The 14,057-nt window shown below is 46.5% G+C and overlaps 1 protein-coding gene across 2 annotated transcripts in view; it reads right to left on the bottom strand.

Annotated features, from left to right (window-relative positions):
• Nucleotides 1-14,057, bottom strand: part of FUT8 (fucosyltransferase 8) — a 780,623-nt gene that overhangs the window by 89,697 nt on the left and 676,869 nt on the right. For both annotated transcript variants that reach the window (XM_085627218.1, XM_085627219.1), the window contains one exon: nucleotides 7,329-7,505. In XM_085627218.1, coding sequence (XP_085483344.1) covers nucleotides 7,329-7,505 — 177 coding nt within the window. The remainder of the gene's footprint in view (nucleotides 1-7,328; nucleotides 7,506-14,057) is intronic.

Raw genomic sequence — 14,057 nt, forward strand, 5'->3', positions numbered from 1 at the left:
TGCTTCACGCTCCCGCACACGCTGTACTAACAGTTTCTGGAGAATGACGTCAGAGCGCCGGGAGGGACTTACATGACCTCGCTGACGTCACGTCCGTGGACGACATCAGGGCGGGGTCATGTGGCGCCATCCCCCGGCGCACAGAGGTGGTGCTGCACGCCTGGGGATAATTCTAAGTTAAGGAATCTGCGGCTAGATGTCTCTATCAGATACAAGAGTTGTTAGCAAAATAGAGCAACTCCTTGTGCACCCGCTGTGTTGTTGGTCCGGGAAGGGTTTGGGACTCCATATGGCATCCTGACTATAGCTTTACGGCATGCAATTTGGGGGTGGCCAGTGAAGCAGGAGAGGTTTTCCATTCTGGGAAGGTATGTTTATGGATGGGCACAGTTGGCATGCTTGACGAACCTTGCACCCATGTTTAGGTGTGGAGTGAGGTAAGACTTATTGGTTTTAGTAAAATCATGTTATGATAAACATGTTTGCCCGTTGATCTGCTCTTATGTCATTTACATTTTTCTTTCTCCCACCTGGCAATGTGTGCTTTTTAGACCCCCAAAATATTCATGCTTTTAGCCAGTGCGTTTTTTTATTTAAAGATTGACGAGGGTCCGGCAGCTTCACCAACAATAAAGTTTTGCAGAAACCATGACAAAACAAGTGTTGACAAAGCCACAAGGCTGCCAGCCATCAACAGACATTTTGGATATGCCAATGCTTCTTGGTTATGACTGCTTTGCCTGACTCCTAGTAAGATGCGTTTCTAGTATTCTTCTCAAGTATTATGGTGCACTGCCATGAGAAAATCTGATGTAAAAGCAGCCCATGTAGAGATACAACACCTTTGAAATACGAAAATAAAAAGGGAAAGGGAACACATGAGAACACAACTTTTTAGTATTCTCTTGAACGAGATACCAATCTATTCATTTTGTGTTCTCTTATCCTCCTTTGCATTACAATCAGTCGGCAAGTCTTGCATGGTCATTATTGTTGTTTGTTAAACGGACTAAGCCTTTTATCTACAGCAGCGCTACAACAATTTTCAATTATAGTTTCAGCACAATAGAGTCAGCGCTTTAAACCTATTGCAGTAGATGTGGCTACACAAAAAAGTATCAATCACTTGAAATAAAGTTTTGTTCATGAAAGAAGACATTCCTCAAGATGGCCAAGGTGTAGGAACTAGGGCTGGACGAAATATTTTTGCCCCTTGTCTATGCAGATATAATTCATAGTGTCCAAGTTTGGCGTGATCCACATCTGAAAAAAGGAGCAAAAAAAGGGGCTAATTGCATGCAGCATTGTAACGCATCACCTCAAGATTACCGGCCCCACGCAATTCGTGAGCCGTCGCACTGGGGCATTTTAACTGGCTGCGAATGAGAATGGACGTAATACTAGGGAGGGCAGTAAACTCCGCTCATCCAGCAGAGTTCGCAGAGTTTTGCCCACTCGGCTTAGAACACAGGGTTTTGGAAAAACTCTGCTAACCGCAAGGTGGGAGAGTTTTTTCTCGCACACAGTTTGCCAACATTAAGTTGGCGAGCGTGAAAATCAAGTGCTAGAACACCTCCTGGCTATATTTCTTAGCGCCGGGCGGTCGCGGCAGGTTGCTACCGGTTGCACTGAGAAAGCTGGCGCTCGAGTCGAAAAGCTACCCGAGCGGTAGAAAGAAGCAGGGCCCTCAGACACGCTGCGTGGTGCCGTTCACGTGGGACAAGCTCCTGGCGCTAAAAATCAGGGCAACGTACCGAACTCAGTCGTTTGTGGAACTCTGTAGAATCACGCAGAGTTTTTAGGTAACTCAGCAAGTTCCGCACACCCTTACATAACACCTGGCCTAGAGCAAGGCGAATGCAATGGAATGTGTCTCCGTCATTTTAGAACACCTTGAGTGTCATCCCTTTTGACTGCTCAGTGAGCCGGGCACCAAACCTGGAGCTGGATTTGTGACAAGATTGTAGGACAATGTAAGCAGTATTTAGCACCAGTTGTGTGGAGTGCCATATTTGGAAACCTGTGAAGCTGGTGGATAGGAACCTGAAGTAGCAAGCATTGGCATAGTCAAGTCTTAACACCATTCCTGCACCGGTCAGAGAAACTTGCAAATCCTGGGGTAGAAGAGGGAAGTTTTTTTTAGCATAAAAGACTCACATGGTAAGAAGAACACGGTAAACCATCGTTAATCAGATCCTCATTAATACATTTTTATCAAAGCAGGCACAGTTGTAGAGTTGCCTGCTGGGGAAGAAGGTAGCCCTCCTATAACGACTGGGTCAGAGGGTAGGGTTCGACAAACTGTCCTGGCCAAAGATTAGGACCCTACTCTTCTGGTGTCCAGCTTAAGCGGGTTTCCACATACCTATGACTGGATGTCAAGAAGATAGGATTTTAGGTCTTATTGAAGCTGGCAGAAGAAGCCGAGTGTCAGAGGTGTGAAAATCGTAGTCCAGACCACAAGATCTTAGAGTAGCCGCTATGAGGAAAGTCACCTGGGGAGGGTTAACGCTTCTGTGTAACACTGTTGATCGATCAGCCCGACTTTGGACCCCTGACCAAGAAATTGTGTGTTGGGAAAACTAATTTGAAGTCTGTGCCAGAGCCAAACACTGCTTACGAAGCAGGGCTTTGTAGGCAGACTCAACCCACACCCTCCCTGTTATGGAGGAGGGGTAGTCCCTTTCTACCGGATGTACTCAAGGTAAGAGTCCTAGACTCCATCTTGAATTTCCCAGTTGTGTCTAAAATGTCCAGTCTGTCTTGTGCACAGCAGTCTCTCTTGTTTCAGAGTTTCTGCTGAGGATCGTGAACCCCTCGGGAAGCCTGGCATCCAGACTGGTCGTTTCCCTATTTGTGAGCCTGGTCTCTGTAAGATCAAGTAGATTAAAGTTAACGGTTAGTAATGATATGCTGGACCATTTTTTTCAGCAGATAGGTTAAAACCCTGTTTCCCGAGGGCCGCCACAGGAAGTGATGTATAATAAAAACCAACCTGCCCAATTGCTTCTCGGGAAAAAAAAATCTTCCCAAGCAGACTGCTGGCTGAGGAAATACGTGAATGCTCCATTTTTGAAGGTTTTGAAAATGATCCATCTCTCTAGCCCCCTTGTCACTTAAGTCTCCTCCCCTCCCTGTCTCCTGACTCTCCATAGCTGCCTGCAAGCCGCATGTGAGGCCTAAGAAATCATCAATCAGAAAACACTGCAAGTGGTAATGGGAAAAGAGCGCACAGGTGGAAATATGGTATGCATACTATAGAATGACAGAGCAACAAATCCCACCCATATATGGCAGCTGCACTGACATTATTATGACAGGGTAGTACGAAGAAACAACAGGAAGCAGGTAATCAAATCCAGTGAAGACGAGGACACGAAAAAGCAAAGCGGTAAACAAGAAGCCGGAGGTGACTACTATAGCGTATTGGTAGCTTATTGGCAGCTAAAGGCCCCAAGCTGTGTATAAAAATAAAATCTGACCTTTAAACCAGTAAACAACAAACACTGAATATTGGCCAGATGGTGTCCCATGCAGTGGAGCGGCCGACAAACCACCGCAAAGCAAATATCAGCAGGACGCATATTTAGGAATAAAGAACAACAAATTAGATGTATATTCATGGCAAAATGTCAAACTGTGTGAACTGGCTCTGTAATATTAGGCTTGTATTCTATTTTTTCGACTTTCTACCACTTTACGACTTTGTAGCTCAAACTCTAACAGGTGGTGTACAGTTTACAAAATACAACTTCTGTTAATTGCTCAATCAATATCTGTGCCTGTCAAAGCTATGACATGGAGCCCATGAAGTACACAGCCTTACTTTTCGAATACTGTTGTTCAGAACATCTCTGATTTGTAAGAACATTTGGTAGGACCATTTACAAATATGTTATACAAGACAGGATTGGCTAAGATGCAGGTTTCTGGCCACATTACCTTTTGTTAGAAGTCAGGTAGAAGCTGCAACCCCTGGCTTGACCTCTGGTTGGTCCACCTGAAAGATCTCCCTTGACCCCCAGGTTCTAGCCAGCGACCCATGTGCATTGGAAAGAAAAGGCAGGGGTCTCAAGAGTTCTCCCATGGGCTGTATCACTAGTAGAACCGGACAGAGACACGCGGCGTCCTACCAGGGACCCAGCATCCTACTTTGAGGTATACCCCACTGCCCCCATCAAACCCGCGAAGTCGGCGCACATAAGAAATCTGGCGTTTACAAACCTTTATAATGGGCTATTCTAGAATAGAACAAATGGAAAATAATTATTGCCATAACCTTAATGGCATTCGCGGAGACGAAAAAATGAAATCCTTAATGGCATTAGAACTGGTGAAAAAATAAAAATAAAACAAAGGAGGAGTCGCCGTGCTGCAGGCTACGGTAAGTGAAACTTTTTTTCCTCCATATTTAAATGTTTATTTGTTTGTTTGAATTGTATTTATGTCGACCTCCCATTTTTGTGGGATAACTAACCGCCACCAGCTCCCATGTCTGACAAATCCCCTTCAGAGTGGCTCCCTGCACAAAGATGCTCCTGTCTCCTGATTGGGTGAAACAGACTTTTATGGAGGTCTCTATGTGGCAGAGTAAAGCACGTGTGAACAGGGAGTGGTCTGCTCCTATGCAGTTCGTGACAAGTCCTAAGAAGAGTGCACGCACAGAGCGCGACGCCACCCACGCGTGCTGTGCGTCTCCTTTGTCTTACAGGAGTATATATTATGCAAAAGCGTAATCAAGAGGTTGGTCTTTGTCATTAAATATGTCAAATAACAATTAACAAGCTTTCATAACATAGCAAGCTAATACTGACCACTCATACTAGATTGTCCTATCCGGGAATGGACACAGGTTACAGGCCAGGGGTCATATGTCGCAGGTTATAAGCCTGGAATATAGCCTGAGATCAATGGCACTGCTACCTTTGGTCTAAGAAGTCATCAAGGTAGAGACAGTAACAGAAACTAAGCATGGTTACACTAACCTGTTACTTTGTTACCTTGCTTGCTTTTCAACCAGCTCCTTAGGAGCAAATTGAGGGCTTCGTAGTCAATGAGGGTGAATCTGTGATGAGGTCATGAGTCAAAGGGTGCATGTCATCAGTTTGGCTAGCCTCGAACCGGGTGAATTATGTTTGGGGGATGAGCTGTAGACTTTGCAGAATTAAGATACTATAAATCAAATGCAGCTTCTCGGGTGTCAGGCCGTCCTAAGATATATTTCATAAGTATACTTTAAAATACGCGATGCTCTAAATTAAGGAAACTGAGGCGCATACACTTGCTATAGTACTAATACTAATGGCTGCAGAAGAGGCCCTTACTCTTGTAAAGAGAGTTGGTCAAGTGATTTTGAGGCAAGACTGAAGAGGGTGGTCTCATCAGATGGTACACTTAGAGGTGCATGCACTTGCTATAGTACTAATACTAATGGCTGCAGAAGAGGCGCTTACTCTCATAAAGGGAGCTGGTCAAGTGATTTTGAGGCAAGACAGAAGAGGGTGGTCTCATCAGATGGTGAACTTACCTCACCAAAAGAGACTGGGGAGGTTAAGGTCTCCCCAAGGCATCATGTCGGACCTCAGGCTTGTAACACAGCAAAGTGCGAGGTTCTCCTCACGCAGCTGAGTGAGAACCGCTGTCCAGTGTTACGCAATGCCCGGAAGCTTCACTGTCCTACAACAACGGTATCCAGGGACACTATCTTAAAAAACAACAACATATTTACTTGAAATCGTCACTATTAATAATAACTGGTTTTGCTGCATGGACAACTTAAAGGGCAAAGCCAATGACACAGCTTTGAGAAATAAACCTGGTAAACTTACCCGAGTATTACATTCTTGAAAACACAAACGGAAAAAACCTAAATGAGGAAAACAATATTCCTAGAAAACAGTAATCGTATTATTTGGAACAGTGGCCCAGCGGCTTGTGAGAGCAATCATCCTGTGTTGCTGAGTATTGTTACACCGCTATAACTAGGGAACAATAAACTTGCATTACAAGAGAACAATGATCGTCTGTTACTAGGAAGCAATGGCCTCGCAACACCAGAGAGAAACAAACTAGTATTACTGGGGGGACAATGAACTTATGCTGTTAGAAAAAAATGTACTTGTACTATTACAGAACATGTAACTTATGCTATTAGGGAACAGTGATATTGTTATTAGGGAACAATGAACTAATATTAACCTGGAAACAATGACCTTGACTTACTAAGGAACAATAAACTTGAGCTAGCAGCAGCAGAGAGTAATTAACTTTTATTTCTGGGAAAGAATGAATTTGCCCTCCCAGGGAACAATGAACATGTGCTACTAGGACACAATGAAAGTGTGTCATGAGGGAACAATGAACTAATATTAACCTGGAAACAATGACCTTGACTTACTAAGGAACAATAAGCTTGAGCTAGCTGCAGCAGAGAGTAATTAACTTTTATTTCTGGGAAAGAATGAATTTGCCCTCCCAGGGAACAATGAACATGAGCTACTAGGACACAATGAAAGTGTGTTATTAGGGAACAGTGAACTAATATTAACCTGGAAACAATGACCTTGAATTACTAAGGAACAATAAACTTGAGCTAGCAGCAGCAGAGAGTAATTAACTTTTATTTCTGGGAAAGAATGAATTTGCCCTCCCAGGGAACAATGAACATGAGCTACTAGGACACAATGAAAGTGTGTTATTAGGGAACAATGAACTAATATTAACCTGGAAACTATGACCATGACTTACTAAGGAACAATAAACCCAAGCTATCAGCACCAGAGAGTAATTAACTTGTATTTCTGGGAAAGAATGAATTTGCCCTCCCAGGGAACAATGAACATGAGCTACTAGGACACAATGAAATTGTGGCATTAGGGAACAATGAACAAGTACCGGGAAACAACAACTTGTCTTCATAAGCAGCAATAAACGTTTGACACCAGGGAACAATAAACTCAAGTTACTAGGAAACAGTAGCTTAGCACCACTACTAAGGAATAGTGATTTGCGATAAATGATATCACTGAACAGGTGTTGCTATATAACAATTACCTTGCACTGCTAAGAAACAATGTACTGTGCTACAAAAAAAAAAAGATATTTATGCACCTCAAGTGACTAGCAAAAACCACATTAACCTGATGGATATCAGGAAACAGTCCAGGTTAACTAATCAGAAATCTAATGAGACAAAGACATGACTCTTTTAATTAACATAACCATTTAGGAGACAAAATGCTCAACATCAACAGCTAGGAAGATGGGCTCTTCCAAAATATGTATGTTCCCAAATAATGATGCATTCTCACAATGTGGCTCAAGCTTACTTTGATTTTGCTTCCTGGAGTAAGGAGGGGTCGTCCGTCGCCAGGTATACACGCCGCTTGTCTATTTGCAGTCTACGAGCGAGGAGCTGAAAATGTTCTTCAACGTGTACCATGTACTCTTCAATCGGATGGAAGGCAGCTTCTGTTCCCACTTTATCCGTCCTCCTGACATGAACACTGAGACAAAATGCAAAAACTCAGCAGGGTACGCAACAGGACTTTCTAAAAGTCTATCAACAAACGCAGACTATGCTATAAACCAATTTCACACTTTGAAAATAGAAAATATACAAGCGGAAACACCTCTACACCGCTGCAATTTTCTTTGTCAACAGCAGGCAAAATTGAAAACAGTGAGTTAGAAAACACGAGATATGAAGAGAGCCTTCATAAGGTCAGAACATACCATATAAAAGAACTTTCGAACCTTTTTAAACATTTACCATCTTGGCAATCATCAGCTCTTTAAAACAAGATCCACCCGGGTTACTACGTCTTTCTTGTGTCCAATGCCAGGAGGGAGAAGGTATGAGCACTGCACCCAATGCTCATTGTAATATTATGACTCGTTTGTTGATTTGCTCAATGTTGTGTTGTCCCATGATGCGGCAAAGTGGCATTCTACAAATGGCAAAAAATTAGCATTTGCCTTACCTAAACATGTATAAATGTGCTTTCAATTTTGTATTCATATTTGGGCGGGGGGTGGGGGCGTGGGGAGACTTATATAATGTGGCCTTTGCCCCTGTGAACAGCAGCACACTTTAGATAGAATGGAAAGAACGCATCACTGTGTGTAGGTCACTCAGGAGCTTGGACATATACAAAAGGAGGGGTGAGCAGATTCCGTAAAGGGCATTGCGGAGTACAATTTGTACAGAATTCAATAAGCTTTCATAATACACTGAGCTGCACTGTAGATTCAAAGACGTGGCACAAGAAATCCGTGGAAAGTGTGTGTGTGGGGGGGGGAAGGGGGTAGGAGATGCAGCAAGAACAGTAGGATGGAGAGTTCCTATTTGATGGTTGGTCTGAAAGAGATCAGTCTCAGGAGGGGGAGAAAGGGAGTTTTTTCAAAGTGATGTGTTAAAGAAGAAAATGCTACTTTTTTCTTGTTTTGGGGAATTGCAGGATCAGCTGGTTAGCATTCCTGACATCGGAGTAGCATCGCAGAGGTGAGCCTTGTCCGTCTGAGGAGTTACGCCCGCATTTGCGGGTCTGTAGTGCTTTGTGTGGCAGAACTCTTTACACCCTGTACACAGCGTCAGTAGGGTGATACACCCTCTCTCTTGAACGCTTCCACGAGGGAGTCTGTACACATGCAGACTCCTCGCCTGTTGGGACCATCTCCCAGACATATTGCCCCAACAGTGTTGCAATAGGGCTGCAGGGTTCCAGACTCCGCCCCCCCTTTAAAAGGCAAGGTTTGGCCTGCATTACACTTTAGGCTGACACCCAGCCCCCTCAATCAGGCATACCCTGCCATTATCAAATTCTACCCACACACCAGTGGTTTTCTAAGCCATAGCCCTTATAGACTATAAGGGCAGCTGAGCATACCCTACAGCATTGATCCCTATATGGAGCACCAAGGGGAAGAGGAGTACCCCCTTAGCTCTCTCCTATGTGATGACGAATGCTACGATGTGGTAGACGCATCCATTCTGAGGCTATGGCCCCCTGGAAGAGCGCCTTTCGCGCTAGATCGCACAGGTCTGTGAAAAACTGTCTGGGTCCATCCCAGGTACCGCAACCCCATCACTGCCTAATGGACCTCCCCCCCTGACTCTCAACCGCCAGCAAAGCGCCACCGTGATGCAGTAGTAGATATGGATGCCTTTGCTAGGCTTAAACAAGCATTCCTGGCCAGCATTCGTCCCACAGCACCCCCTTCGGACCCCACTGAGTCACAGGTACACTGATGAGGATGCAGGAGCCCTCCCGCTCCTGGCTCCTCTCATCCCACCCGCCTACCTGCTGATCATGATGACCAGGGCCTCTGTAGGGACATGCTAGACCCAGAGGATATCCTTCACCAGAGGTCTTCGGAATGGGCTCCGTCGGACAAGGTCACACAATATGTGGCAAGCCGAATTCGGAAGCCTCTCGAGAAGGACACTCGCAACTGTCTTAGGGCGGAATGCCCCGTCCATCGTTGAAGGGCAAGGTGGCCCTAACTCCCAATATTGACCCACGGATGGCCACCTTCTTACAGAAATTCGTTAAGCTTCTGAAGAAAGGGATCAATAGGTCTTGGCGGGCGTGCCAGGACTAGCTCCTGGACGCTCTGGGCCTACTTACAAAGATCCTGGACATGGCGGAAGAGGCGAAAGCTTCGGGCTCCTTTACCTCCCCGCATACCCTGTCCTCTTGAGCGCAACGCACCGTGGTTTTCTCGGGCAATGCCAACTGCGCCTGGTCTACTGAGAAGCGCAGATCCTTGTTAATAAAGGTGGACCGCAAGCTTCGGGAACTGGCGGATTCGGAGGCGGGTCCTGTTGCGCAAGGCAGCCTATTCGGGGAACCCTTCATTAAAGAGTTGGGAAAGTTTGTGAACACCTTTACCTCCCTGGACAAGGCCCAAAATTCCATCAAAAAGGTGTTTCACTCCCGGGATTTCCGAGGGGCCAGTCGAGGAAGGGGCCGCTCGACCAGCCGCCATAACCAATATACTTCCACAGGACAAGGCTCAACCAAGGCCACTACCAGAACCAGGCCAGATTTGGGAACTTCTATCCCACCAGAGGGCACTGTGGCAAGCATAGAGGGACCAGAGGCGCCGGCGCCTCCAACAATGCCGGTGAGTGTCACACTTTCTTCCTTTCTAAAGGTAGGGGGCCGCCTGGCGAATTTTTTCCAGGCTTGGACTTCCATCACAGGGATGCCTAGGTTCTCCAGACAATACAGGGCTTCCGGATAGAGTTCTATGGTAATCCCTCCCAGCCCGTAACCCCACGTCCCATATGTTTCTCTGCGGCAGACTCCGCCCTGGTAGACCAGGAGGTGCAGTCTCTCCTAGCCAAAGGGGTGATCTCTCAAACCCTTCCCCACCCCAGAGGGTTTATCAGCAACCTCTTCCTAGAGGACAAGGCAGATGGTGGGCAGCGCCCGGTCATCAATTTGCACGAATTCAACGAGTGGCTAATTAATTGCCACTTCAAAATGGAGGATATTCACCTTCTCTGGGATAGCTTGAGACCACAGGATTGGATGGAGCGTCTGGATCTGAAGGAAATCTACCTCTCGGTTCCTATCTTTCCCCCCTCACAGGAGGTTCCTACAGTTCTCCTGGGGAGGCAACACATGTGAGATCACCACTCTCCCCTTCGGTCTATCCTCTGCCTCTTGGTGCTTCACCAAGGTCCTCAGGCTGGTAGTGGAACACCTGCGAGCTCAGGGGATGAGGCTCATCGTCTATTTCGATGACATCCTGCTGATGGCGCAGTGCCCTCAGACATTCACCCAGCAACTCCAGGCAGCGGTCGATCTCCTGCAAAGCTTTGGCGTCGTGATCAACAAGACAAAGTCTACCCTGGTTACCTCCCAGAAGGTGATTTTTCTAGGTTTCTCAATCAACTCCATTGAGTCTACTTTCAGTCTTCCCTCCAGGAAGGTGACAAAAATCTGCCACGAGCTCCGGCGGGCACTATCGAAACCACACATCTCCCACAGACAATTTGCGTGCATTGTGGGGCTCCTGTCCTCGTCAATCCAGGCCACCTTTCTAGGGCCATTACACAACCGCGCATAACTTTTTCTTCCCCCAGAGCCAAGATATTCAGCCCTCTGGGAATCTTTTTCTCTCTTCAGGCGAGCTAAGAAGCAGCATAAAAGTGGTCATCCACATTCTGATTGGCTGGTGAAACATCATTACATCCCAAGCAGCCTGAAAGCTGTGGAAACATGTTTTTCCAAGAGTTTGAATCCACACTATGGATATCATAATTGGTCAACCCATTTAAAGCCTGTCCCAAGTAGGAATGCATACAAATCATCTAGTTCCTGGAAGTCCTAATCTTACTGCTTCTGGTACAAAAAAGGGCATGAAATCAACCCAAAAGAGTGAGGGAATGATCAATGCATCTTAAGATATATATATATATATAACGCCACCTGGAATGGACTGTGACTGAAATCTGGACATGTTACTGTACATAGAGATAGTGATCTGCAATAATATGTTAAGCAGTGATTCAGCCAAAGCTGAATCTTTCAAGCTTACTCGTTCTATATAGGGCGACATCAGTGGTGTCCGTAATTAGAACTACAAGATAAAAACATGTAATACTGTTCTAATATCCTTAAAATTTGGGAGATTTTAATATCCCTTTAAAGTCCTGTTTATTATACTTTCTTACTACAGTTGTGTTCTGATCTATACGCACAAGTTACTTACCTTCTGTAACGATATCTCTGTAAGAAACATTAGTTAGTTATAGATTCCTTACCTTAGAATTACCCCCAGGCGTCAGACTGAATCCGGAAAGTTTTTCGTCAGCAGTACTTCTGCGCGTCGGAAGGTGGCGTCGGTAGGCTCCGCATCCGTTGTCCGCATCGTGGTCGCCGGGATGATGTCGCGGCAGCTACTTAGACGCCGACCTCGCGCGCCGAAGTCAGTTCTGTACACGACTTTCCGTGCCAGAAACGCAGAGCTATGCAAGACACTGACCATTTGTGCACAAAACTAGGGCCCTGAAAGGATGTCCTTAACCCTAGAAATCAGTTCGCAGAACGGGGAGGATGGGTGGGGCGGTAAGGTATCTATAACTAACTAATGTTTCTTACAGATATATTGTTACCAAAGGTAAGTAACTTGTGCATCTGACAGAAACACATTAGTTATAGATTCCTTACCTTAGAATAGATACCCCAGCAATACCAACCCCGTTGGTGGGTCTGCAAACTAAGATCACACCAGAAAGTCCTGGAGAACTGAACGGCCAAAGAAGCCGTCTCTCTGGACTTGGCTGTCCAGGCAGTAGTGTTTGGTGAACGTGTGCAGCGATGCCCACGACAGATGCCATTCAGAGGCACTCCTCTTCCCAAGGCAGTAGTGGCTGCCGTCGCCATGGTAGAGTGAGCGCGTAGCCCGACTTGAGGCTCCTTTTTAGCCAGAGAGTAACAAGCCTTAATACAAAACACGACCCATCTAGAAATGGTGCGTTAGTGTACGGCCTGACCCTTCTTTGCACCCACGTAGCCAACAAAAAGTTGATCATCCACCCGGAACTGTTTTGTGCGATCCAGATAGAAGGAGAGCGCACGCTTTGGATCCAGACAGTGGAGCCTCTCTTCTTCCTTTGAAGGATGCGGAGGCGGAAAGAAGGTGGGGAAATGAATGGTCTGGCCGATGTGGAAGGCAGTGACCACCTTAGGAAGAACAGACAAGAAAGGAGGTTTGGAAGAAAGAGCCTGGAGCTCACTCACTCTTCTAGCGGAAGTGATGACTACCAGGAAAGCAGTCTTAAGATTTAAGAGACGTAAAGGACAGTTATGAAGCGTCTCAAAGGGAACGCACATCAAATAAGTTTGTACAAGATTCAAGTCCCACTAAGGCATAACGAATGGAATTGGAGGAAAAACATGCGTTAAGCCTTTTAAGAAACGGTTAACTACCGGGGACTTGAAAAGAGAAGGCTGATCTGGCAGCTGAAGGAAAGCAGAGATGGCAGAAAGGTAGCCCTTGACAGTGACCAGAGCAGAGCCCTGCTGGACCAAAGAAAGGAGGAACAAAAGTACTTCAGAAAGAGGGGCAGAAAGGGGATCCACAGCCTTTGCTGTGCACCATGCCACAAATTTGTTCCACCTGCAGGCATATACCATCTTTGTGGAGGGACGCCTGGCTGCCAAGATTACATTACATACTTCAGGAGGCTGGTCGAAAGACGTCAACTGCCACCGCTCAATCTCCACGCAGGGAGGTGGAGACTGGACAGGTTTGGGTGGAGGATCGTCCCCTGCTGCTGCGACAGAAGATCCTCCCGAAGAGGCAGTCAGATCTGAGGATCGATGGCCATGTTGAGCAACTCGGGATACCAGACTCTTTGTGCCCAATCCGGAGCCACAAGAATGACTTGGGCCCGGTCGCGCCTGATCTTCTTCAGCACTCTGGGCAGAAGTGGGATAGGCGGAAAGGCATACAACAGACCGCAAGTCCACACGCGACGAAAAACGTAGCCGAGCGAGTGCCGCCATGGAAATTCCAACGCGCTGACATTGCGCGTTCTCTTCGGTGGCGAATAGATCTAACCAAGGCTCTCCCCACTGTAGAAAGAGACCTTGCACCACCTCCGAGTGAAGACACCATTTGTGATCCATCATGCACCTGCAGCTGAGTTTGTCCGCCCTGGCGTTCAGAGAACCTGCCAGGTGTTGAACCACCAAGGAAATGCCTTGATGTTACAACCATGTCCAGAGGCGAAGGGCCTCCTGACATAGGGTCCACGACCCCACCCCGCCCTGTTTGTTGCAATACCACATGGCGGTGGTGTTGTCGATGAACACCTGCACTACTCTTCCCCGGACAGAGGGAAAGGAATGCCTTCAGTACAAGACTAATCGTCCGGAGCTCCAGAAGGTTGATGTGAAGCCCGGACTCCGTCGGAGACCAGAGGCCTCTGATATCCGCCTCTTCAATATGGCCGCCCCATCCCAGAAGGGAGGCATCTGTCACCACAGTGTGGTCTGGTTGGGGAAGGGAGAGGGATCTGCCATTGACCCAATCCCGGT

This window comes from Triturus cristatus, chromosome 9 (assembly GCF_964204655.1).
Source record: "Triturus cristatus chromosome 9, aTriCri1.1, whole genome shotgun sequence".
Classification (NCBI taxonomy): domain Eukaryota; kingdom Metazoa; phylum Chordata; class Amphibia; order Caudata; family Salamandridae; genus Triturus; species Triturus cristatus.